Source organism: Scophthalmus maximus, chromosome 19 (assembly GCF_022379125.1).
Source record: "Scophthalmus maximus strain ysfricsl-2021 chromosome 19, ASM2237912v1, whole genome shotgun sequence".
NCBI lineage: Eukaryota > Metazoa > Chordata > Actinopteri > Pleuronectiformes > Scophthalmidae > Scophthalmus > Scophthalmus maximus.
The window spans coordinates 3,232,501-3,256,346 of record NC_061533.1 but is presented as its reverse complement, the minus strand read 5'-3'; the positions used below and the strand labels follow the sequence as shown (position 1 = coordinate 3,256,346).

Genomic DNA, 23,846 nt, shown 5'->3' with positions numbered 1-23,846 from the left:
TTTTTCTTTTTTTTTCGCTCAGAGTGACCCTCCTGTCATCTCGCCTATCTTCGGCCGAGTCAGCCGCTCGCAGCCGCTGGACCTCCAACCGTCGTCGAGCGGCTCGTGTTGACACGTGTCTCCCGCGGACAGGTGAGGTCACAGCGGACAACCGGACAGACAGAGAGAGAGAGGGAGAGAGAGAGGGAGAGAGAGAGAGAGGGAGAGAGAGAGAGAGAGAGAGGGAGGGAGGAAACGGTGCTGCGTCACTCTGCTGATCTGACTCCTCTCTCGCATCATCTGGTCCCAGACATGAGCGGGAGAGTCGGAGACCTGAGTCCTAAACAGGCCGAAGCACTGGAGCAGGTGAGTTTTCATCATCATCATCATCATCATCATCATGATAATAATAAGAATTCATAACTACGTAATAATAAGGTGATCCCGTTAATCCCAGTGCGTGGCTGACAGATTGTACACTGACATCCTCTTTATTGCTTCATAAATCATGTCAATGCATCACTTTACAATCTCTTTATCGTCATCTACTTTCTCTGTTCCACAGTTACATAAGAACCGTCCAGACATCTAATAAACCAAACGGTTTTCATAATAGTTAATACACCATTACTGTGTTTATTATTATGTTTATAGATCAGAGGGCTAATAATTGATTATCAGCACTTGACTCGGCTTCCCCTATTTATGAAAATTAATTTATGACAGACCTGGTGCTGCAACCAATACTGTTTTTTCTTTATTGATCGATTATTACATTGTTCTCAGTTGATCTTTTTGTCTCTGTAGATGACAACAAGTACTGAAGGGAATAACACCTGTTAAACTTTCAGTCCATATAACAATGTTCAGTTTCTATCATATATGAAAAATAAAAGTATCACACCATGATATTTTTATTTTTTTATTTTTGACCTTTATAAGGTCATTAGTAAGAAACTGTTTTCAAAATGTATGGGAAAAAAATTGAGTAATTTAATCTTGTAAGTGCAAATAATGATTCTTTGAATCACAGAGTATTCTATTGTTTTAATTCCAGATTAATCAATGAATCGATTAGTTCAAAACACGTTAGAACATATTGTCAAATATCATCACTCTTTCCTCAAGAGCTAGTTCTACGTCCTCACATGTCTCAGGTCCCAGCGACACTGAGTGTATTGGATAGTAAATATATAGATAGTATTAATACCAGTGATTTTTTAAAAATACTTTTATAACCTCAAAATGTCATTACTGTAATATTTGAGATGCTACAACTGAAAATAGTGTTCCTGGGGAAAAAAATCTATATATTTCACTCTCATTTTTAGTTTATTCATGGCGTTATTTATAAGAGATTCCATCAATTAAATCTGACTACATTTTCAGTGGCGATGTAGAATCGATACAAAACAGAGCCCGTTTGTTTTTTTTGTCCTTGCAGCTTGAAACTTGAAATGCGTTGACGCGCCCGTGACTCTTTTTCTACCCCACAAACATAAACATGTTTACAGACATCTGCTGTTGAATATCGCCACGCAAGTGTGCGAAAATAATTAGTCACCGAGTCACGAGCACTGTCGGGGATAAAACTCAAAATGAAGAAGGTCCGCAGTGAAAACACGAAGCGCTTTAAACAGAAGAGAAGTAAGTGCCTGTGTGTTGTAGCCTCGGGCTCGTCGCTGTAACTGTGACCAGATCGTATTGCAAGAACTTGTCAGTCATGCTTCTCTTCTTCATCTTCTTCTTCTTCGTCTTCCCTCCGGGTTGCAGTTTCGAGAGAGGATACAAGACATTCTTCCTCAACTTCCTGCGCAGCATGACCACTTCCTGTTACGTTGGCTCAGAGGTGGGTTGAGAAAAAAAAGGAAACATGCGGCACCTGCTGCTCTGCAAATAACCCCAAATACCCCCCCCCCCCCCCCCATAATCCCTCCTTTGAGGTAATTGTACGTTCCTCTCCCTGTAATCGTCAGAAGCTGCAGTGTTTTATTACACGAAGGGACGTGATGCAACGCACGTGAACTCAAGGGGGGGGGGGGGGGGGGTTGAGAAAGAGACGATCGCAGGCGCTTTGCATTTGAAACCACAACTGAAAAACAACAAAGCCTCAAACGAGGAACCAAGAGTTGCTTCAGTGTTCCGGAGTCTGATTCTCCTCGGTCAGGTCGAGGTCAGGTCGAGGTCTTCGTTTCTGATCAGTTGTGGAGCAGAGGTCCAGCACTCTCTTCCCGTGTTATCAGGCTAATCCACCGATAATCGCATCAAAGGTGCACTAGTGCGACGGGCTGCAGCGGCAGACGGGCTGCGTTTCTGCTGCTCCACTTTAACTCCCAAGTTTCCTGGGGTTTTTTTTAATGACGGTGAGGAAATGAATCATAAAGAATTACGATTTGGCAGAGAGGCTGTGTCCATCCATCAGTCCATCCATCCATCGTCTACCGCTTTATCCATGTAAGGGTTGCGGGGGGCTGGAGCCAATCCCAGCTGACGTTGGGCGAGAGGCGGGGTTCACCCTGGACAGGTCGCCAGCCTATCACAGGGCCACATACAGAGACGGACAACCATTCACTCTCACATTCACACCTACGGTCAATTCAGAGTCTCCAATGAACCTGACTCCATTCTGCATGTCTCTGGACTGTGGGAGGAAGCTGGAGAACCCGGAGAGAACCCACGCACACACGGGGAGAAACATGCAAACTCCACACAGAAAGGCCCTGGTCGGTTCGAACCGGGACTCGAACCCAGAACCAGCTAACCACTACGCCCCCGTGCAGCCCCAGAGGCTTGTGTCGTAGGCCTCGCACTATTTGACACAGCTCCGAAACACGGACAAGTGAAGGGTCCGTTCCAGTCCAGTCGTCAACATGACTGTAAAGATGGCTGCCACTCAAGCAGTTAAGGGAACAGTCAATTCATTGAGGCGCTGCACAGTGAGCACAGTCATTGTTAATACCTCCGGGTGTAAATAAAGGAACCTGAACCTGAACCTGTATCGACCAGCTGATATATAATAACCTTGATCAAAGCAAAGGGGTTGATTTTGTTCCTTTCATTAGTTTCTTTAGACGTGGACCTCTGGGGTGTGTGTGTGTGTGTGTGTGTGTGTGTGTGTGTGTGTGTGTGAGACGCAGCTTCCTTGTTTGACAACCGGTATTCATAAACTGTTATCAGCGAGCGGCCACATGGGAAGTCCTCGTACCGGCCCGAGAGCGACGCGATAAACCTTCTTTATCGCAGCTTCAGATAACGTCGCGCTGAGGGGGTTCGTTTCTTCCGTGTCGCGAGGAGGCACGAGGTCGAGCGCTGCAGCGGTTAGTCCATTAATCGTTTAGTAATCGACGGCTAAATGAATCCAAGCCAACCATTTTCCATACGCGATTAATCGGTCCGAGTAGTTTTCTATGACAAAAACTAGTCAGAATTCTCTGATTTCAGCTTCTTGAATGTGAATATTTTCTGTTTTCTTTGCTCCTCGGTGACAGTGGACTGAATATCTTTGGTGTGTGGACAAAACGAAACCTCAACGGTCGTCATTTTTCACCGTTTTATGGACCAAAAGTCTGATCGATTAATCGGGAAAACAATCGTCGGATTAATCGATAATGAACATTAGGGGACAATGGAGACGAAAGCTTATCCAAGCACATATAGATGTAACACATTATAGTGATGCTAGTGAAGTACATCATTCAACGTTAAAAGGCCCAAAAAATACAAAGCAAAATTGTCGGTGATCAGAACACAACACTTTCCTACTGACCCAAAACAACACGTGGCCCAGTCTCCTCGTGCCACACACACACACACACACACACACACACACACACACACACACACACGGTTAAAGGTGCCAGGACAGGGCGTCAGCCGCGACAGAATAGATCTGCACTCCATATCCTTTATATTGCACATTTTCAATTCATTCTATTTATTTAGTTTATTGTATTGTGTGTTTATTGTGTATTACACATACTGCACAGTATTTCCTTTCTATTGCACATTTTCAAGTTCTTTAGCTTTTCTATCCTGCGTGGTTGGCCTCACTCTTACTTTTGCACTACTTAGAATTTATTAATTTTGTATATTACGTATCTTATTTTCTGTTGTTTTTTTGTTGTTGTTTTTGTTTTGTACTTTTGCACCGTGGGTCCGAGACAAACGTTTTTTTCAATTCCTCTGTACGTCTGGAACAACACTGCAGGAGTTGACAATAGAGTTGACTGGACTTGGAGTTGAAGTTGTGAGTCTGTTGTTCTGTTCCACTTAAGCCGCGGAGCTGATAATCCCCTTAGCGGGAGGATTAGACGGTGGACTGGGAGTCCAGCCTGTTCCCCATCAATCGGCCTGACGCGGTGGTTTCGACGAGGACCGAAACCACCAAAGAGGAGGCGCGGTCCTGTGGATGTTATTCCTGTTCGTCCCCCCCGCCCCCCCGAGCATTAAAACATTAATGTGTTTATGGAGAATCTTCTTTTTAAATAACTCGTGTGTAATTGTAGGCAGCTGATTCCCCCCCCCCCCCCCCCCCCCCCCCCCCTCTGCATGATTTCATTTTAGTAATCAACTTGTTTTTTCCCCAAACGATATATAACCTGTATTGTTGATTGTCTAAGACGTTATATATAAACTCTGTCCTCATTTGTCGGCGGAAGCGGAAGCTTGTTCAAACTAGTGCCTCAAAACAAGACCGGATCTGATGGGAACCATTAGCAAGACTTATTAATATTTCAGGTGTTAAAAAGATTCCCTCTGTTAAGCAGATTTAAAAAAAAGAATCTGGTGGTTAAGATAATCTATTATCATATAATGCAAGTCATGAACTCTGTTTTCTAGGGATCATCATTATCAATTTTTTGGTTCTGTTTTTATTTTACTTTCCCAAATACAGTCTCATAACTTGGAATGAGAGTCATTTCAAAACATCATACATCTTATGATACAGTCATATGCAGGGGCCTCCTGTAAAGTCTCAGAAGAAGAAAAATCTTTAAAAAAGTATTTTTGTTATTGTTATGTTATATAACTTAATATCTTCACTTTTGTACATGTTCTTCTCATTGTTTGTATATGTCCTTCTTCGTCCCTTTCCCCCCCTTCTGTTTTGAAAAGCGCTGCATAATTGAAGTTTCCATTTGCTTTACAGCAAGTGATGATATGATCTATGTTCTAATCATGTCCGCCTCCTTTTGTCTTCCCTTTCTCTTTCCCAGCCCGAAACTTCAATGTGCAGAAGTCGGAGGCCATGCTGCGAAAGGTAACAGGCTCGTATTCTCCCCATGTTGTTTTATTATCTCTTTACCACCCGGTGGTAAGGAACAGTGACGTACGGGATGGAGAACGCAGGTACGACCATGATGCGTCCTCCTCCTCCTCCTCCGGTGACTTATCTGCACTGTGTGAAAGTGCAGTCGCCTCCTGCACAGAGCGCTCGGTGCGTCGGGCACAGGAGTGGCTGCAGATTACAGAGGCGAGCGATGTGGTAACGTTTGGCCGTGCTGAGTCATCGCGACGGACTGAGGGGATAAGATAAAGATGACGACCTGAGATCCACTGGGCACATTGCTTAAAGCTGCAGTGACTGATTCTTGTCCCCCTGGTGGGGGCAAAGAAAACGCCACTGCAACTCGACAAGACGCGCAACTGGCACTTTGTTTCTTTCCCGTCTGAAGCTGGCCCGACCCATCGGGGCCCGAGGTCAGGTAGTCACGCTCCACTTCAAACATCGGTATCGTTTCTGTCCACCTGGTAAAACGTCCCAGTGCTCTCTTCTCCTTTTAGCTCCAGGTTTGTTCTCCACCAACCTCTGAGAAAAAAAAAACCCTATCTGGCCTTGTACCTGCTAAACGTTCCCCTGCTCTTAACTTATTATTTTTAAAATAGCACTTTAACCGTGGCAGAATTAGCAGGCGCGGTCTGTGACCTGCAGGACGAAGCCAAAAGACAATACCATCACCGACCACCTACCTGGAGTTGAGGCTTTCATTTTCTGCCCATAATTTTCTGTTCAATTCCGTCTTTGTACTTCCTGAGGAGACGTCTTGGAAAGTAGTGACCTTGACCTTGACCTTGACCTTGACCTTTAACGCATCAGCTCCAAAAATCTATCATGTGGAAATAACCTCCCACGTAATGATCCCACCAAGTCTGGTAATAAGAACTGCGTTGTAGAGCAAAACTAGAGGGGAAAAAAATCATTGAGTGTTTTTGGAATAGAGATGAAAAGTGAAAACATTTTTACAGTGTGACTGTGGCTTTTACGTTTTGAATAAACCTCATCACGCTGATTTGCTTACGATGCAAACGACCCGTCCACCGCAGCAACGCGGTTTCAGGTGCGTCTGACTTCTTTCTTGCCTCGCGATACCGGGAATTATTCTTTTGCCTCGTTAATTCTATCTTTCGACCTGCAGGGCGACATCAAATGTGTCAAACGTACATATCAAAATCGACCGTGTGAACCCCCCCCGCGTGTTTGTGTACGCGCGTCTGTACACGGCAGTAGACAACTGATCCCCTTCCTGCCGACGAAGCAGGTTTCACATCATCCACCTTTTGTCTAAAACCTCCTAAGCCCCTTAATTCACTGCACTGAGCTTGGGCGGATCCGCGAGCTTAACGTGCAGCCATCTTTTTTTCTGCCCCCCCCCCCCCCCCCCCCCCAACAGCATTTGGAGTTCAGGAGACAGATGAAAGTCGACGCGATAATCACCGAATGGCGTCCGCCAGAGGTACAAAAAAATGAAGAAATACATAATGCTTCATATTTTAAAGCCCAGCTGATTATAAACAACTCCCCCTTTTTTTACGTTTTAAAATGGCCGCTGTCTGCAGGTGATAGAGAAGTATCTGTCAGGGGGGATGTGCGGGCACGACCGCGACGGCTGTCCCATCTGGTACGACGTGATCGGGCCGGTGGATCCCAAGGGCCTCTTCCTGTCCGCCTCCAAGCAGGACTTCATCAAGTCCAAGATCAGGGACTGTGAGATGCTGCAGCAGGACTGTACCCTGCAGACGCAGAGGGTGAGACGTCCAGAGACGCAACTTCCTCTTCTGTCCTGTTCTGTTCTCATTTCATCAGGATCAAATTATGAAACTGGACACTACGTCCAGTTAGTTCTTGATTATGGAATCTTTTCTCTCTTTAGTTTTATCTTCCTATTTGATGACGTCCTCTGCTTCTTTTAGTTTTTCTTAATGTTGTTTATTCAGTCGTAATTTTACGAGAATAAAGTCGTATATATATTTTCTGACTTTATTCTCATAAATGTACGACTTAACTCTTAAAGTCTCCAATTTTTCTCTCTCTCAATGTTTTCCCTCAACCCAAGTTTTGCCAAATAAATCTTTCTACCTTCTTCTTCTTCTTCTTCTTCTTCTTCCTCTTCTTCTTCTCACCCTCTTCATTTTCATCCAGCTTGGGAGGAACGTGGAGGGGATCACCATGGTCTACGATGTCGAAGGTCTCGGTCTGAAACACTTATGGAAGCCTGCGATAGAAACATATGGAGAGGTACACACACACACACACACACACGCACACACACACACACACACACACGTACACACACGCGCGCGCCCTTTGGACGACTAACGAGTTGGTCTACATCTCGAAACCTCTGCATCACCAGATCCTCCAGATGTTCGAAAACAACTACCCAGAGGGTTTGAAGAGACTGTTTGTCATTAAAGGTACATTTGCTCCTCCTCCATCTGCTCGTTTAAGTCATATGTGTTTTATCCTGCTTGTCAGTGCAGCGCCTTCATCAATATCATTTGTACTTCCTCTCCTGCAGCGCCCAAACTCTTCCCTGTGGCCTACAACCTCGTCAAGCACTTCCTGAGCGAGAACACGAGACAGAAGATCCACATCCTCGGGGGTGAGACGCCGCGCGTCGATACATCGCTTTTTTTTTTTTTTTTCAAGAATCTTTCCCGCAGTTCGGATGAATCTAAACCGCGTGCCGCCGTCTCTCTCCAGCCAACTGGCAGGAGGTGTTGCTGAAGTACATCGATGCGGAGGAGCTGCCGGTGATCTACGGGGGCAAACTGACGGATCCCGACGGGGATCCCCGCTGTCGGACCAGGGTGAGTCCGGGGACCTGCGTCCTGTACTTTAGACTTTTTTCCTTTGGTGCAAAAACGAGGGCCGACCGGTCGGACGGGACACGTATCCATCGCAGATGCTATATTTATAGATCCTATCAATACACACTGTGCACGAGAGAAACAAACATTTGAAGTTGCTGGTTTTCTCGTTCCTTACTGGAATGCAGTTGTCCCACACTTGATGTGACAGGCTTTTTAATTGCTTTTTTAAAATGAATTCATATTATTAATTAGCATTAATGAGTTCAACGGTTGCTCTACCTGGATGGAGATTTCTCAGATGGAGCAAGCTGAATGTTCCCAATCTCTCCAGATGTTGTTCAGTCCTAAAAATTGCTTCTTCTTTTTTTTTTTGCAAAAGCAAAATGAGCAAAATAATAATTCGAAGATGTGTTTACTTCTCAGTGTGATATCGCTCAGCAGATAAAGCCACAGTTTACACTGGTCGGGCTGAAATCCACGTCACAATATAAATAAGGGTAAATTATTAAAAACTTCCATTTAATGCAATAAAGAGTGTAATTGTATGAATCACAGACAGACCGCTCTGGATACGTGTCCGATCTGAACCAGAAGGGATCGTCGCTCCCGTAGAGCTGAAGTAGTTAGTGCTCTTGCTTTGGTGGGAGGAGTTCCATGGGACCTTTGACCCCTGCGCGTTGGGAGCGTTCTCTCGCTGTCCCGCTGTGTTTAGTTCCACAGTTGCACCGCTTTGCTTCGGAGATCGAGAGACCGGCTGTTGGCCAACATGCACACTGAGCTCTTGAGCTGTTTACGTTTGGCAAAGGGGGGAATTCCCATCCCAGCAGTTTTTCCAGCGGCCCGATTGGATGGCGGCGCGGGGGGGGAAGATATGTCTAAACAGGAAGTAATGTCTCATCCAGTCAAAGTAAAGACAGTGGACGATATAGAAGATGTGTTTTTTTCTACAACACTGAATCGGTGTCAGGACTATGTTCTGGACTGGCCTGGTCCAATACGCCAATGAACCCTTAACAACAGTTTCTGCCATACAACGAGGAACGGATGCAAGAAGGCGAAGTGCCTGGTAGCGATGACCCGACCAAGGACTTTTGCCCCGTTGCTGCAGACAATCCACAGGAAGCTGCAAAGTGAAATACTCTAGTTGCAGTGATGTGGTGCTGCGGTGATGTGGCGCTGCAGTGATGCAGTGATGTGGTGATGCGGTGATGTGGTGCTGCAGTGATGCAGTGATGTGGTAATGCTGTGATGCCTTCGCCGCCTACAAACGAGCCAACAAGGGCCCCTCAGCGTGTTGCAGGCAGTATGTTGAGCAACCGGTGCTGCAGCTCGCAGCTTGAGTAGTCGCACGCTAACAGACATATACTGTAGTTGCCGTCCCGTCCGGTCCTCGCTGCCTAGAAACGAGCGATCTAGGGCCCCAGCGTGAGGCTCGCTGATCGACTAGATGCGGCAGCCTGAGTAGTCAACAGAAAAAGAAAAGTCTAGATGAGAAAAACTGACCTGCGTCTGTCACTGTTTTCTGTAGATAAATAATTGGGCCCCGGACAGCTGAGGAACAGAAGGAGACAAGACACTGAGATGTTTTTCTACTTTTGTGTGTGGGACAAAGCTAGCTGTGTCATTGACATTATACTGTAGTGTTTTTCTTAGGTTGTAGAAACTGACTGTTTCATTTAAATCAAATTTTACTGCCGAAGAACCGGCAGAGAGGATCCATGCCGATCTCATGAGCTTGTTTAACGTCCGTCTGTTTAAAACCACTGTGATTCAACAGAAGACTTTTGAGCCTTATTTTATGGAAGAAGTGTCATAAAGCATTTCATTCATTCATTAATAACAAATTGTACAATAAAAAAGATGCATTTATTTTTATTTTTTAACAAATAAATGTTTTATTATACAAATATTTATTCATAAATTAGTCTACGTTTCAAAGTAATCAAGTGCATTATACATGTTGGGCTTTTTGCTTGAAAAGTATAAAATATATTTTAAATAATTTATAACTTTTAATGTAGTCTTAATTTATAGATTAATAGATATACTGTAGTTGTAAAAAAAGAAGTATTGATTGATATTTTTACTGTACGATTTTTTATTTTTCAATTATTGAAATGCGCTATAACCATCTCCGTGACACTTGTGGTCCTCCATATAGTATTTTCATTGATGAGGTTTCCTGTACAGTTTATGCAAAGAGTCAAAAGTCTGAAGATGCCTGATGAATTTTTACACTCTAATGGGATATATGTTTGTGGGTTTTTTTCTATTAGTAATGCCTTTCTCTCTGTATCTTTTTCTTTATGTCTGTAGCAGTTTCAAAATGACCGTTCTGTTGCGTATAGAAAAAGACATTGTTTTTTGCAAGATTTCTTTTTTAGAGAAGTGGTTTCAGAGGAGTTCGCCTCCCAGACACGACGACACAGGTCTGAAGAAGCTTTGAGCGACGCCACGGGTGGTTTCCTTGAGTTGTGTTGGTAGAAGTTCTGTCTGATAGGTTTGATCCTGTGTGTAATAAAGAGGAAAGTGGCAAAGAGAGAATACCCTCGCCGCGTATTTGTCATAGATAAACCGTATAATGGGACAGAATCACAGTAAGTGAATCTCTCATTTCTTCTCCCTTCAACTTCTCCAACATTTCATATATCCAGTGATTGACGTCTTCTTGCTCTGACTCTTTTTGGTTGCTGTTGTCTCCGGTGCAGATACATCACGTCGGCCCAGTTCCCTCGTCCTACTACGTGCGGGACCATGTGAACGTGGACTACGAGCAGTGTATGACCGTCAGTCGAGGGTCCTCTCAGCAGCTGGACTTCGAGATCCTGTTCCCGGGCTGCGTCCTCAGGTCGGCCACGAGCCTCGGGGTGTTTGACCAGACATTTGAGACACGGCGCATGTTTATCGATGAGTCGGCTGACGGAGACTTGATTATTAACAAAAGTGCAAAACCTTCTCTGGTTCCAGCGTCTCACATTTAGGGATTTTACTGCTTTTCTCCATTTGATGTCTGAGGAACCGGAATTATCTTTTATAACTTTTGTATGAACAGAATATAACAGTGGCGCTTAAGTCTTTAAACAAACTGCAGGAGAAGGACATATTTCCCAATTCATTTATTTTTTTTTATGAGCAAATTGGAGAGCAGAAGCATAAGCGACTTTTAATATCTTGTCTTTTATGGATCAAATTCAGGAGTTTTAACTTTTCAGACTACTTATGCCAAGGCCATATCTACTTAATCATATTATCATAAAAAGGTTTATATCAAAGATGTATAAGGGTCACCTAGTGTATTGTTTCAATGCCACAGTGAATTTATGGAGCAGAAATAAGTTATTTTCTAGTCGTTTAACAGATCCACAAGACATCAAATAACAATGTCCTTCATTTTTTTAATAAATCAAATCCACAAAAAAAACAGCAGAAAATCACTAATGGAGTTAAAACATTCTCTCTCTTTTCCTGTCAGGTGGCAGTTTGCCAGCGAGGGGGCGGACATCGGCTTCGGGGTGTTCATGAAGGCTAAAAAGGGCGAATGGCAGAAGGCGGCTCAGATGGAGGAAGTTGTGGCCAGTCAGCGCTACAACGCTCACCTGGTGCCCGAGGACGGCTCGCTGACCTGCGAACGCCCCGGCGTCTGTGAGTAACCGCTCCCTCGGCACCCGCTCCTGGGGCAGAGAAAACTTTAAAGATAATCCATTCCGTTCCGTTCCTCCACAGATGTGCTGAGGTTCGACAACACCTACAGCATCTTCCAGGCCAAACGAATCAGTTTCAGCGTGGAGGTCCTGCTGCCGGACCACCTGCAGCGGCCGCAGGCCAACGGGGCGTCCAGCAACGGCGAGCAAGCCGAGGGCATCGGCCCGTCGTAGCCGCGGAGACGAGGGAAACGTGCCACTACCACGTTGAAGGATCATCTATCTATCATGTGTAGCCACATTTAAGCACAGCCTGACGTACTTGACTCGACCGAGGGGACACAAAAATGCTGCCAACACACTGTGGAGGTCTCGGACTTTTCGGACCCCACTGTCAAAGAATAATATTGAATCTGAATGTTGGACGACCCTTTAATCGTCCCTCGATGACCTCATTTATTGCGCGTCCATTTAGCAACATCAAATCACCGCTGCTCCACTTTAAAGCGTTTAAGAAACACATTGATGTCTGAAATATGGAGGAACATATGCATCTTCCCATACCAAGGGATCGCAAGCACGTTAGCTAAAAATGTAAAAGTGCCTGAAACAAGTATTCTCTGGAACGACCAGCAGAGGGCGTCTCCACCGGTCGTTTCTATAGAAGTCTACGAGAAAAATGAACAACTTGATTTATAGCGTCAGCAAAACGTTTTCCTGAGTTTATGGTTCAATCTCTAGTTTCAAGTCTTCTTCTATACAACGTGACGTTCATTTTGTAAATTATGGTCCATTTAATGTCAAGTAGACGATGAAGCACCCTGTGCATTCGAGCGTGGATACAGCGTGATTGACAGAAAGTACCGTCCAATAGGTGCACGGTTACAGGTTAAGGAGGATGTACAGTGGATAAGATCTCAGTCAGGCCCCTCCCCCCCACCACTCCTCCAAATATGTTTACTTCTGGTTTCAAAAAACCAAGATGGTGGCCGTCAAAGTGCTAAACTCGAAACGGCAGTTCACAAACCAACGGTTGACGTCACGTTGTGTTGCCACTAAGATCAAACTAAATGTTGTCAATGTTTGTTCCCTACAAAATAAATTGTCTTGCCTGGAAGCTTAATAACAAGCTAACTACAAGCTAGCTGCGAGCTACCTGCGAGCTAACTGCTAAATTGAAGTTACCCTCCTGATAGACTCTCACACAAAATGGGCGCAAAGTGAACGTGTTGGTTCCACCATAGTCCAACAAAATGAATAGCGTCGCCAAGGACCAAAGAATGAAACTGTTTTGTTTATTGTCTCTGAACAAAGGAAAAGACTTTCAAGAGATTTTCTTTCCATGTATATGTTCAAAATATTCGCCTATGGATTTTTTTTCATGACAGTCAATCAACTACAGCACGGTATTAGAATTAATTTATATGGAAACCAAAGCCTGAGTAAATATGAGGCGAATACTTTGAGCAATGGAAAATGTGAAGATGTTGAAATATTTGGAATAAAGACATTTTACATTCATTTATTTATTTTCAATTTTTTAAAATTGATTTACTTACAGAAAGTAACGGGTTAGAAATAACATTATTTAAACCAAATAAACTATGAAAGCTCAGGTCAGATTTTCTTTCAGGTTATCAATGTTTGTTTTAGCTTAAATTGCACTGTTTTAAAAGTATTACTAACTGTTCAGGTGTGAATTAAACTCTCACCAGACGATTACTGAATGAGTGTGGCTGGATGTTTCATAATACGTCCAAATTTTAACTGTAACAGAACTGAGAGGTTATTTCCCCCCCCAAACAATCAAAATAAAAATATAATATAAGTGAATTTAAGTAACAGGTAGTATATATATATATATATATATATAAACTTTAGCCAATTCATCATCATTCACTGTATGAATTGTATTACAATTGTGTTGATAATGTTCTAATGTATTAAAATCAATTTTGGACTAAATGAAGTGAATCCCTGAGCTGTTATTTATGTGATGGATCAATTTCCTTCTACATGAAAAACTTTTAAATTATTTTTTTTCAAAATTCAAAAACGAACAAACACACACACACACACGAATGACAGCAACCCACTGCTTTTGATTCATAAATATTTTATATACAAAATATTGTTACAAGTATATTCAACATATGTCACAGTAGAATAATGATAAATACATCACATACTTAGTCTTCATATTTCACAGTACATACATGAAAAAAATCACAATTCTGTTTGATTGTGTACAATAAATACATGCTCTGCTTGTAGGCTTCATCGTTCTTTTTATTTATTTTTTTACAAACTTACAGTTGAGTGCAAGAGCTCAGCTGTCACTATAGCGACGGACGGCCACCGGCGAAAGATCCCACTTTGAAACCTGCTGCGGACAAATGTTTTTGTCATTTTTAAAACAGCAGAAGCAAAAAGACAAAAACTCTATAAACTATAGTTTCCGCACCATCTCGTCTAAACTGTACCAAAGTTTGGAGCTAGTTTTTTGGCAAAAGTGGCAGCGGACGAGTGGGACGTTCCCCAGTGGCAAACAAACCCAAAACAGAATCGCTGAACACTTGCTTTTGTCCTTGGCACGTGGTAAACGGACGAGAGTGAGGATCAGCGCCCGGGGACACTTCAGTCAAACCCTGCCTCTGTGTTGTTGTCATTTTATTTTTTAAACTTCCCATCAGTCCCGAGTTTGTAGTGCGTCTGGCGGGAAAACACCAAGGAATCGTCGCAGGGTGTTGACTGTGCATGCACGGCATCCGAAACATTTCTCATCCATTTTTAAAACTGTTTTAAAAAAATAAAATAAGATAAAATATAATTCTCGGGGAGAAGGTCCATTTTTTTTAAGGTTCTCCCAGTTAAGGTGTTTTTAAACCCCTTAAAAAAGCAGGTTTGTCAGCTTTTGGTTGGTTTTTCTGTCCGGAGCAGATCTACAGGTAAACAGTCTTCACAGTCACAGTTTTTAACGCTTGGCAAAAAGCAAACAAACGAAAAAGAGCTAAATTAAAAAATAAATAAAAAGCTATGACGTTACATTTCGTGTCTCGGTTGCGGAGAGACGCTGCACTTTGTTCGACAGGCCACAGTCCGGTTGCTCCGTCGTATACTTTGAACTACTGCGCCCGCAATTCTTTACTTTTCTTTAAAATAAAAAATCAATGCCAAAAATTTTAAATGTCAATGTTGTCGAAACCCATTCATGCTTTAAGTGAGTACAGTGAACTATGTTAGCTAGCTGGCTTTTTTTTTGTTTTTAAGGCTTAGTCATTCATAAGAACTAACTACGACATCTGACCTTCGTGTGTCATGTTTTCTTTTCTTTTCAAGGTCTTATATTTTTTTTTACTTTGGGGAAAAATTTAAAAAACCAGCAGATTATTATCATTTAACAGCAACACACACGAGCAGCATCCTGACACTTCTTCTTCTTCCTGGTTCGGTGCATCAGAATCTTTCACCGTCCCCCCGTAGAAGAAAACGCTCTTTGGAATTTGCTACCGTACGCTGATGACATCCTCCTCTACGTGGAACTGATGCTACGATGCGTAGTCAGGGGTGTAGCACCACATTCTGGGCCCTATACAAAAGCATAATCTCTGTCTATTTTTCCTCTCTTTCTGGGACTTTACTTTCTTGAGCGAAGACGTTACGAAGTCTGTCCCCGTGTGTGTAGTTGCTGATGTGTGTTGCACATCTTCAAAATTAGCAACTTGTTTTTGTTTTTGTTCCTTGTTCTCAATTTTTTGGGAATTGTTGTTAGTTAATACTGTAAATTCCCATTTTTGCCATTTCGGCGCAGCCTTCCTTCTCAAAAAGGTTTTTTTGTTTACGAGCTCGAGCTCTTTGCAGCAACTCATCATGCTAAGTATGATGTTTGGTTTGTTTTGGGTGACATTCGTAAGTTGGTTGATGGCTGGTATCCAATGACGTCTTTTGGGAAACCGTCAACAGTTGTACCTTAAGGCCTCACACACAGTACAATCTGGCGATGACTTCCTCCAGCTCATGTCATAGTTACTCAGTCGCTCGACAGCAGACAGAATTTACTGTTCAGGTCCAAGTCATTTGTAAAAACGTTATGCCACATTCATGTGTTTTTTCTCACCGTCAAGACAGACAGATCCAAATCCAGATATGACGCAGAGATTTAATTGGCTATTTGACGCCTGGGACCCAGATGAATTCTGGGAGCTCATTTCATTTGCTCTGCCAGACTCACGGTCTGGATCCCCTCCATCGGGAAGTGATTTCCCCTCCGGCAGAAAACTTGGGCGGGGAGAGATGCGACTTTTGTAAACCATCCAAGATGGCCGCCGCTGACGAACGAGCATTCGACTCAAAGATATTTTCACGTTTCTCCCACAAAAAACAATTTTTTCCAATTGCGTCTGGACGCATTTTGGTCTGCGTCCATTGGTAATCGCCGTCTTGGAAATCCAAAATGAACCGAGAGGTTCCAGACTACACATTTGAGTAAGAGTCTGGCTACGCCAGGTTCGACTGGAATCGTCAAGTCAGTAGGATTAAAAGATCAAGCATGTGTTAATAGTTCCTCGTTGGTGATTTGAACCCTTATGTTGCTTGAGAGTTGTAGTATCATTGCTGATTATCAGTTACAACTTCTTCCAACACGCGCCAATTGAATTCTACCCTACCGTAACTAGGATAAAACCCACGTTGAGTGTTATCACTCAGACGCTGTAGCGGTCTGTATTCGGAGAGTAGAAGACAATGCTCATGAACAAAGCTGCGAAACTAAAACACAGTGCCGACTCTTCACCGAGAATCTGGATCCGTGTCAGGTTTTCCAGCTTTTTTCCTCTGATCCAGAGTCGCCGCCGCCGCCGCCGCCGCTCATCTGCCCTCCTCCACGGGACGTGTTTCAGACTTCAGCTTGACGAACTCCTTGGCCACCTCGTCGGCGGGCCGCTGGGACAGGATGCGCATCACCGTCATGCCCGTCTCGTCAGTGTGGACGCGCGGCCCCAGCGGACACCAGCACACGCAGCTCTTGCGGTCGGCGACATCGCGCAGCTGCACCACGGCCACGCCGACCACCCGGTCCGCCCGGCCGAAGCAGTAGTCCTTCACCGTCACCTGGAGCTCGTAGCAGTCCGGGGATTCCTTACCCAGCATGCTGCGGGGCAGAGGGAGCAAACGAAAACATCAGACACTTAGTCACTGCATCTCTCAGCTGTTACAAAGTGTCTCGACAGTCCGGATGCGGCGACTCACAACTGGAAAGCCTCGTTGAACTTCGCCGTCCAGCTGTTGTTCTTGGATTTCGTGGTGAACTTGCGCTTCTTGTCGGCGAGGAAGGGGCCGACCATGGCGACGTCGACGAACGGCCGGAACATGCCGGACGTCTGCCACTTCATGTCGTTCACCGTGATGACTGGCGAGAGAGCGAGGGAACGCGAGTGAGAGAGTCAGTGTTGACCAGGTGGCTGTGGGTGTATGTGAATGTGTGTATTTCATATTCTATTTGGATCTTATTTTGACTGTTTTATCAGATTTAAATGTTAAGGGAGAAGCAGAAATATATTTCCCCCCTTGGATTTAACCAATTTATCTAAAATGAGGGATTTAAGATTTAAAGATTTAAATATATAAATCAGGTTGTAGTTTACACGCCATATATGTTTGTGTATTTTCAACGTGTGTGTCTCACCTCTCACGTTGACCTTTCGTTCTTTCCCGAACATCATGTCGATCTGTAGAACGGCCTCTCCGATCGGCTTCTCCACCCCGGAACCTGCACGACACAGCAAAACGCATTATTACACATTAAAAAACACCTTTAACATTTTAAAACTTTATTCTTGTGTGTCAGGTTTTTTGTTTTTTAAAATCTTGATCTTATTGCTGCTGCAGTTAGTCACTTTTTTATCTAACTGTTCAGGGCTTTTTTTTTTTTGCAGGCTGATGATGATAATTCTTCCTAATTACATTTAATATTTCATAAAGTGATAATTTCTCACTTCAAGCTCAGAGAGGAGAAGCAGGAAATGATGCTAGAAATTTGTTCGACTCACCCCTGTCAGGTCGGATCTTCTCATTGCCAGTGATTCTGATGCCCATCCCATCGTGCACTGAGAGGACGGGAACACGCGGTTAGTGAACTTATACTTATGCTGTACATGCAGTGTGTGTGTGTGTGTGTGTGTGTGTGTGTGTGTGTGTGTGTGTGTGTGCGATCACCTTGCGAGTGCTGCGTGGTCACAAAGGTCTTGATCAGGGCGTCGGTGCTCTGTGAGTAGAGGGAGAGGGCGTAACGCAGCGACGCCAGCTCGGGACTTTTCTCCACAAACGCCTTCTTCAGCCCGTTTCCTCCGGCGTGGAAATATTGCTGAAAGAAAAAAAATCATAAAATAAGAATAGATAAATATATAATTAAATTAATATAATATAATATAAATATAATAAAATAATAAAGAATATTCTTTCAGGTAGGCAATAGGGCTTAACAGAAACTTAATTAACAATATATATATACATATATATATATATATATATATAAAACATTAAATATATGTGATATTGTCTGATAATATCCTAAACGTGGTTAGAGCAGATCTAGTGTAACAGTATGTGGCTGTGTATTTATTTATGTCACGGTGCTTCTGTGGATTTGCAGAGATGAGTGTTGAAAATATTAATGCAGCATCTATATGGTATCATGTAATATGTCATATAATGTAATATACATGAACTCATTTTGTGAGAAAATAAAAATGTTGTAACGTTTCATCACAAAAACCAAGCGGGATCTTCATTCATCATTAAAGATAATTTCCTCTTTCCAGCGACTAAATGCGTTGAAGTGTGAATTTGTCTCTAGTAGTCGAACATGCAACACTTTAAAGATAAACTGGAAAAAATATTCAATGTTAATTTTGACAAAAAAAGCTGTTGGCAGTCATAATTTGGCTTTATTCATGTTTGCGCCGATGTGGGATTATTGGATTATTGTCTTACCGTCATAACTTTAAAATGCCTAAGATTCAAATCAGTGTGTCGTTAATGGCCAGTAACTGACATTTGCCCACGTTGTTTCTTATTTAATGTCAGTCTCAGACACAGTATGTGAGTGTTTGCAGGCGTCCTCTCACCTTGATGGTCTCCAGCCCTGCGTCGATGATGATACACTGTTTGGGCGTCAGGGTTTTGGCTTCACCTCCTCCCTGCAGCGACAACAGGCCGCAGACTCACGTCAGACAAAAAAAACCTTATAACAACAGACTGTAAATTCACAAAAAACAAAACCCAAACATGAGTTCTTCAGCGTGGCTTCGATATGTAGTGTCGCAGTATCTGCACGCGATCAAATCCAGTTGTTGGATGTGAACGACTTAGATTTGACATCTGTGAAAAACGTGAAAATGATTGACGTGCGACACAGAATTCAGAGACACTGACGTCTGTAAGAGAAAGAAAAGAGACGCCTCAACGTCTCTTTTCATCTCATGTTTTATGTTTTTACAGCAGTTTTGTTTCTTTAATAAGAGATATTGGTTGATTCAGGCCCTCGCGTCTGACCTGGCTTCATAAGTGACAATATGGTGATGAATGCTACACCATAACCAGACTTTACAATGTGAATGTGTGTGTGTGTGTGTGCGTGTGTGTGTGTGTGTGTGTGTGTGTGTGTGTGTGTGTGTGCGTGTGTCACCTTGAGATTTGAGAGTCCTTTAGCTGCTGTGAGGAGCTGGGCTCCCTGCAGAGAGAGAGGAAGACATAGAGAGGGAAGTGGTTAAGATAAGGTAAGATATCCCTTTATTCGTCACACAATTAATAAATAAATTAAATAAATAAAACTATATTGCTTCATTATACATCATGGTTTGCCAAAAAGCAGCGATTCAACATGAGTAAACTTCTTCACAGAGGGAAACTCGTGGTGCGATTATTCCAAACTTTTTGCAAAAGATAAAACACACTTGCTGTCCTCCACCAGTAGATGGCGGCAGATCACTGCGTCTGCGTCCAACACCACATCACAGACGCGCTTCATACACTGCACATATGTGCAGATTTTATTACAGCAACACCTTCTGTTATTATGAGACTCTGTGGAAACGGTTTGTTTTAGCCACAACTTGAAGAACAAAACCAAACGGCCTGCGGTTGAGTTGCATTGTGGGCGACGGCGCAGCAGCCCGGGTGCCAACGAGGAAGAAGGAGGCGTGGAATTCAAAAGCGATACGGTCCGGTCCAGGGTTTTTGATGAAGGCGTCGTCGCTCACCAGGCTGTCGTTGCTCTGCGGCAGGACGAGGGTCTTCTCCAGGCTGCTCAGGACGATTTTCCACAGATCCTTCAGGATCCTCTTCAGCACCGTCTTCTCACAGACGTCCGCAAAGACGCTGAGACTGAGGAACACACAGAGGCAAGTGTGAGCAGATGTGAGCTCGTATTGTCCATCCAGTTCTCACTGATGCAGAAATACGAGCAAGTACCAAGTTTACTGGAGAACCTGCGTCCTCCTGAATGTATAATGTCGCTAAAAAAGGCTAACTGTGCTATATTCAAACATAGATATCATTTCATATTTTAAATTACACACGACGCTCTGTCTGTGACTACGACTCGGCTGCAGCCGCACGAATCCTGAGGAAGGCAACAAACACCAGACGGCTCAGAATTCACTCTCTCCATTTCCTCTTTAATTTCGTAACAAACTGAATGTTTGAACGTGGACAGGACGCAGAGTGAAAGAGCTTTTATCATTATTCTGTCACGTTTTGCACCTTCACAGTGGGAAAGATGCTCCAGGGAGTGAATAGCTACTATGAACTAAAGCGACCGGATCGAAACGTTTCCTCCGATTTGCTTCTCAATTGAATGAATAAAGTGTGAAGTGCAGTTTAAAAAGCTAAAACCTTTTGACACCTTCAGCCCCCCCGACCCCCCGACCCCCCTTTTATTTCCACTGATTCATCCAGTGGAAATAAACCTGATGTTCTGCTTCAGCTTTTTTTAAACAGATTAACTGGTGAGTGGCTTCTTTTTAACATCTCCACCCTTTCGAAAGACGTAGTTTTCTCCCACCGGACCACAAACACGTTTCCACAACATGTGCACCAGCTTCCATGTCGCTAATATCTTCCAATAATAATTCAGTATTTAGACAGTGTAGAGACAGTGTAGAGACCCACATGAGCAGTGATCTGCATGCAGCTTCCGACCAGGAGCCACAGTGTGAGTGTGAGTGTGTGTGTGTGTGTGTGTGTGTGTGTGTGTGTGTGTGTGTGTGTGTGTGTGTGTGTGTGTGCGTGTGTGTGCGCGTGTCCCGCCTTGAACTCACTTCCCGTCCAGGAACTCCATGAGGGGCCTCAGCATGGCGTCGGCGTCGGCCTCGGCCGTGTCGTGTTTGGGGGGCCCCTTGATCTGGTAGAGGATCTCTGCCATCTGACGCATGCAGCCGTTGATGCGGGTCTGGAAGCTGGAGGGAGACGAGGCGGCGGTAAAAAAAAAGGAGTTCTGCGAGAAAAACTTCTGCATGGCTCGTTGCTCACAGTGTGTGTCTGTGTGTGTGTGTGTGTGTGTGTGTGTGTGTGTGTGTGTGTGTGTGTGTTACCTCTTGGCGAATGTGGTGCTGAAGTTGTCCAGGACGGTGCTCAGCTTCACCTGCAGCTCGTTGAGGATGTTTGCCGCCTCTGTATCCATCTACAACACACACGCGCACACACACACACGCATATGCACACACATGCACACACATGCATGTACACACACACACACACGCATGTACACACACACACGCGCGCACGCACGCACGCACGCACGCACGCACGCACGCACACACACACACACACACACACACACACACACACACACACGCATATGCACACACACACACACACACACGCACACACACACACACACACACACACACACACACACACACACACACACGCACACGCACACACACACACGCACACACACACACGGGGGCACACACACACACACACGTACACGAGAAGGAGGAGGAAGGAGAACAAACTGGTTATTTTAAGCCTTTACAGTCGGTTATGCAGAACAGAAATGTGGACTAGACTCATCTGGCCTCTGTCACGACTCAGTTCCAAACTTTCCCCCCAAAAAACAATCTCACATAGAAGAGCCGCAACCGACAAGAACATCTCGTCTGTTGCGACTGGATTTTCTTTTTTCCTTTTTTCAAGCAAAGCCGTGCACACAGATTACATATTAACAAACCAAATTTTGAACGTTGTAAATATTGTAGTTAAAAAAAAGGCACCACTCTCCGACGTGTGAAGGGAGAGTGCCGGATGACGGACGCGTGCAGGCGGGTGAACTCGGTGAGCGTCGTCAGAGCTTCTTCAGGCTGTAAAGAGCCGAGAACCGCTTCCTGGAAGCTCAGAAAGAAAACAACAGCGACTTCACCCCGAGAGGTTCACGTCTAAAGCAGCGGGGGACTCGGAGGCCGTCGCTCTCTTTCTCTCCCGACGCCTCCTTCGGAGCCGACGTCTTGACGGAAGAGAGGATTTGAATTTGATATTTACTGACTTATGATGAATGCGGCGAGTTCTGATCTTCAATAAGGAGGAAGCTGCGGGAAGACGTGGTGCACTAAAGGATGTTGAAAGATTCGTTTCACGGCCAAGTAGGAATGTGTGAGTATCCAGGAAACCGGCAGCCGTCTGTCGGCGAGTGAGTCAGATCTGTTGGGCTTTTTTCTATTCCTCTCATGATGTTGGTTGCACTGGTGTTTGCCTCCTGAGCTCCACGGCCTCCTTCAGATCCGGCACAAGTCAACTTCTGACTGCAGATTTCTCATCCACTCTCGGAAGCTCATGCGCGTACGGAGAAAAAACGCTTGAGGATGATCAAGCAAATATGAAAACAAAACAGCAAACCAAAAATCTAAATGTGCAGCTTTAAAACAAAAAAAAACATGGCCTGTTTCTCCTCTTATGAGGTTTTTTTTGTTTTTTTTTACGACGGGACGACTTAAAACATGAATCCTTCTCGTGGGAGCGCGGCGACGTTACGTAACGGCCGATGTACCGACGCTCTTGCCAGCTGCAAACCAAGCGAATGTCTGATCAGTGAGAATGGCTGAATAACTTGCTTTTTTTAAAGCCAAAAAGCAAACTGAATTCTTAGTGATCAGCATCATAGCGGCGCGGGGGGGGGGGGGGGGGGGGGGCCCACGGAGACTGCTTATGTATAGGGCCCAGAATTTGGTGCTACACCCCTGTCGGGTACCAGGTAACAGATTACATGTAATCCGGATTACGTAATCAGATTACAAATTTGGCAAATTTATCCCTTTGGCATTTTGATTAAGATTAAACAAAAGAGAAACGTACAGTGCACACCTGTAGATGTTAATACCTGCAGCGTCCGTTTGTAAATGGATTCATAACTGCTGAATGTTGCACTGTTAGTACAACAACAAATATGACTCAACAGTATATTACTGTGTGCAGTACCTGCTCCTCTCAGGTTGCCAGATTTGTTACCGCCTTATTTAACTTTTCTGCGATTCATAGCAAAAGATGATGCTTCTTTTGGTTTATTTTGTAAACGCAGAATATGCTGTATGCATTTGATCTGTATTGAAATTGTCTTTAAAAGTTTTACAGTGTAAATTTGTGGAACTCATATTTTTGTGGTAACATACATTTTTTGGTCAGAAGGTGCAATACTTTCAATCTTTGATTTTGAACTACTTCCGAAAGTATTCAGATTAGATTAAACGACGTTGCTGATGACAAAATGTATAGTGTACTACCATGTAATTCATATTCAGTAACTGACTACACTTCGAAGTAATCTGACCCGACCCTGGCGATCAGACAACATTCAACAATCGACCTTTTCTGTTTCATTTGCCGGTGACACAAGCAGGAAAAAAGGCTCCCGAGCTGCAGAGTGCATCTTTCTGCAGGACGAGCCGAGGAGCCTTGAATAGACCTGTGCTGCAGCCGGAAGGCCGAGGCTCATCAGCATGCCGGATCTCACGTGTCCTCACGGGGACCGAGTGGCCAGACGATCGCAGGATAAGACGTCAGAGAGAGAGAGAGAGAGGGAGAGAGAGAGAGAGAGAGAGAGAGAGAGAGAGACAGAGAGAGAGAGAGAGAGAGAGGGAG

The 23,846-nt window shown here is 44.1% G+C and overlaps 2 protein-coding genes across 5 annotated transcripts in view; one reads left to right on the top strand and one right to left on the bottom strand.

Annotated features, from left to right (window-relative positions):
- The first annotated feature begins 34 nt into the window (after window positions 1-34).
- LOC118313387 (SEC14-like protein 2) lies at window positions 35-13,235 on the top strand. Its single transcript, XM_047328975.1, has 13 exons — window positions 35-132; window positions 290-345; window positions 1,753-1,828; window positions 5,196-5,239; window positions 6,651-6,713; window positions 6,817-7,005; window positions 7,400-7,495; window positions 7,614-7,674; window positions 7,779-7,862; window positions 7,964-8,070; window positions 10,782-10,921; window positions 11,546-11,715; window positions 11,797-13,235. Exons 2-13 carry the CDS (start codon window positions 292-294, stop codon window positions 11,946-11,948), a joined length of 1,236 nt encoding a protein of 411 aa, XP_047184931.1. The 5' UTR covers window positions 35-132; window positions 290-291; the 3' UTR covers window positions 11,949-13,235.
- Window positions 13,236-13,823: 588 nt separating this feature from the next.
- LOC118313384 (protein unc-13 homolog B-like) overlaps window positions 13,824-23,846 on the bottom strand; it is a 121,575-nt gene continuing 111,552 nt past the window's right edge. For all 4 annotated transcript variants that reach the window (XM_047329251.1, XM_047329248.1, XM_047329249.1 and 1 more), the window contains 10 exons: window positions 21,305-21,393; window positions 21,032-21,169; window positions 19,973-20,096; window positions 19,399-19,443; window positions 18,839-18,910; window positions 17,928-18,075; window positions 17,762-17,818; window positions 17,398-17,481; window positions 16,962-17,121; window positions 13,824-16,863 (listed from right to left, as the gene is read on the bottom strand). In XM_047329251.1, the coding sequence (XP_047185207.1) occupies window positions 16,581-16,863; window positions 16,962-17,121; window positions 17,398-17,481; window positions 17,762-17,818; window positions 17,928-18,075; window positions 18,839-18,910; window positions 19,399-19,443; window positions 19,973-20,096; window positions 21,032-21,169; window positions 21,305-21,393 (1,200 nt within the window). In that variant the 3' untranslated portion in view covers window positions 13,824-16,580. The remainder of the gene's footprint in view (window positions 16,864-16,961; window positions 17,122-17,397; window positions 17,482-17,761; window positions 17,819-17,927; window positions 18,076-18,838; window positions 18,911-19,398; window positions 19,444-19,972; window positions 20,097-21,031; window positions 21,170-21,304; window positions 21,394-23,846) is intronic.

Excerpts from the sequence above, each read along its gene's own strand:
- LOC118313387 (XM_047328975.1), top strand. The coding sequence starts at position 292 with ATGAGCGGGAGAGTCGGAGACCTGAGTCCTAAACAGGCCGAAGCACTG. Across the intron at positions 7,006-7,399 it reads GTACCCTGCAGACGCAGAGG|CTTGGGAGGAACGTGGAGGG; the intron begins GTGAGACGTCCA and ends ATTTTCATCCAG. Across the intron at positions 10,922-11,545 it reads TTCCCGGGCTGCGTCCTCAG|GTGGCAGTTTGCCAGCGAGG; the intron begins GTCGGCCACGAG and ends TTTTCCTGTCAG.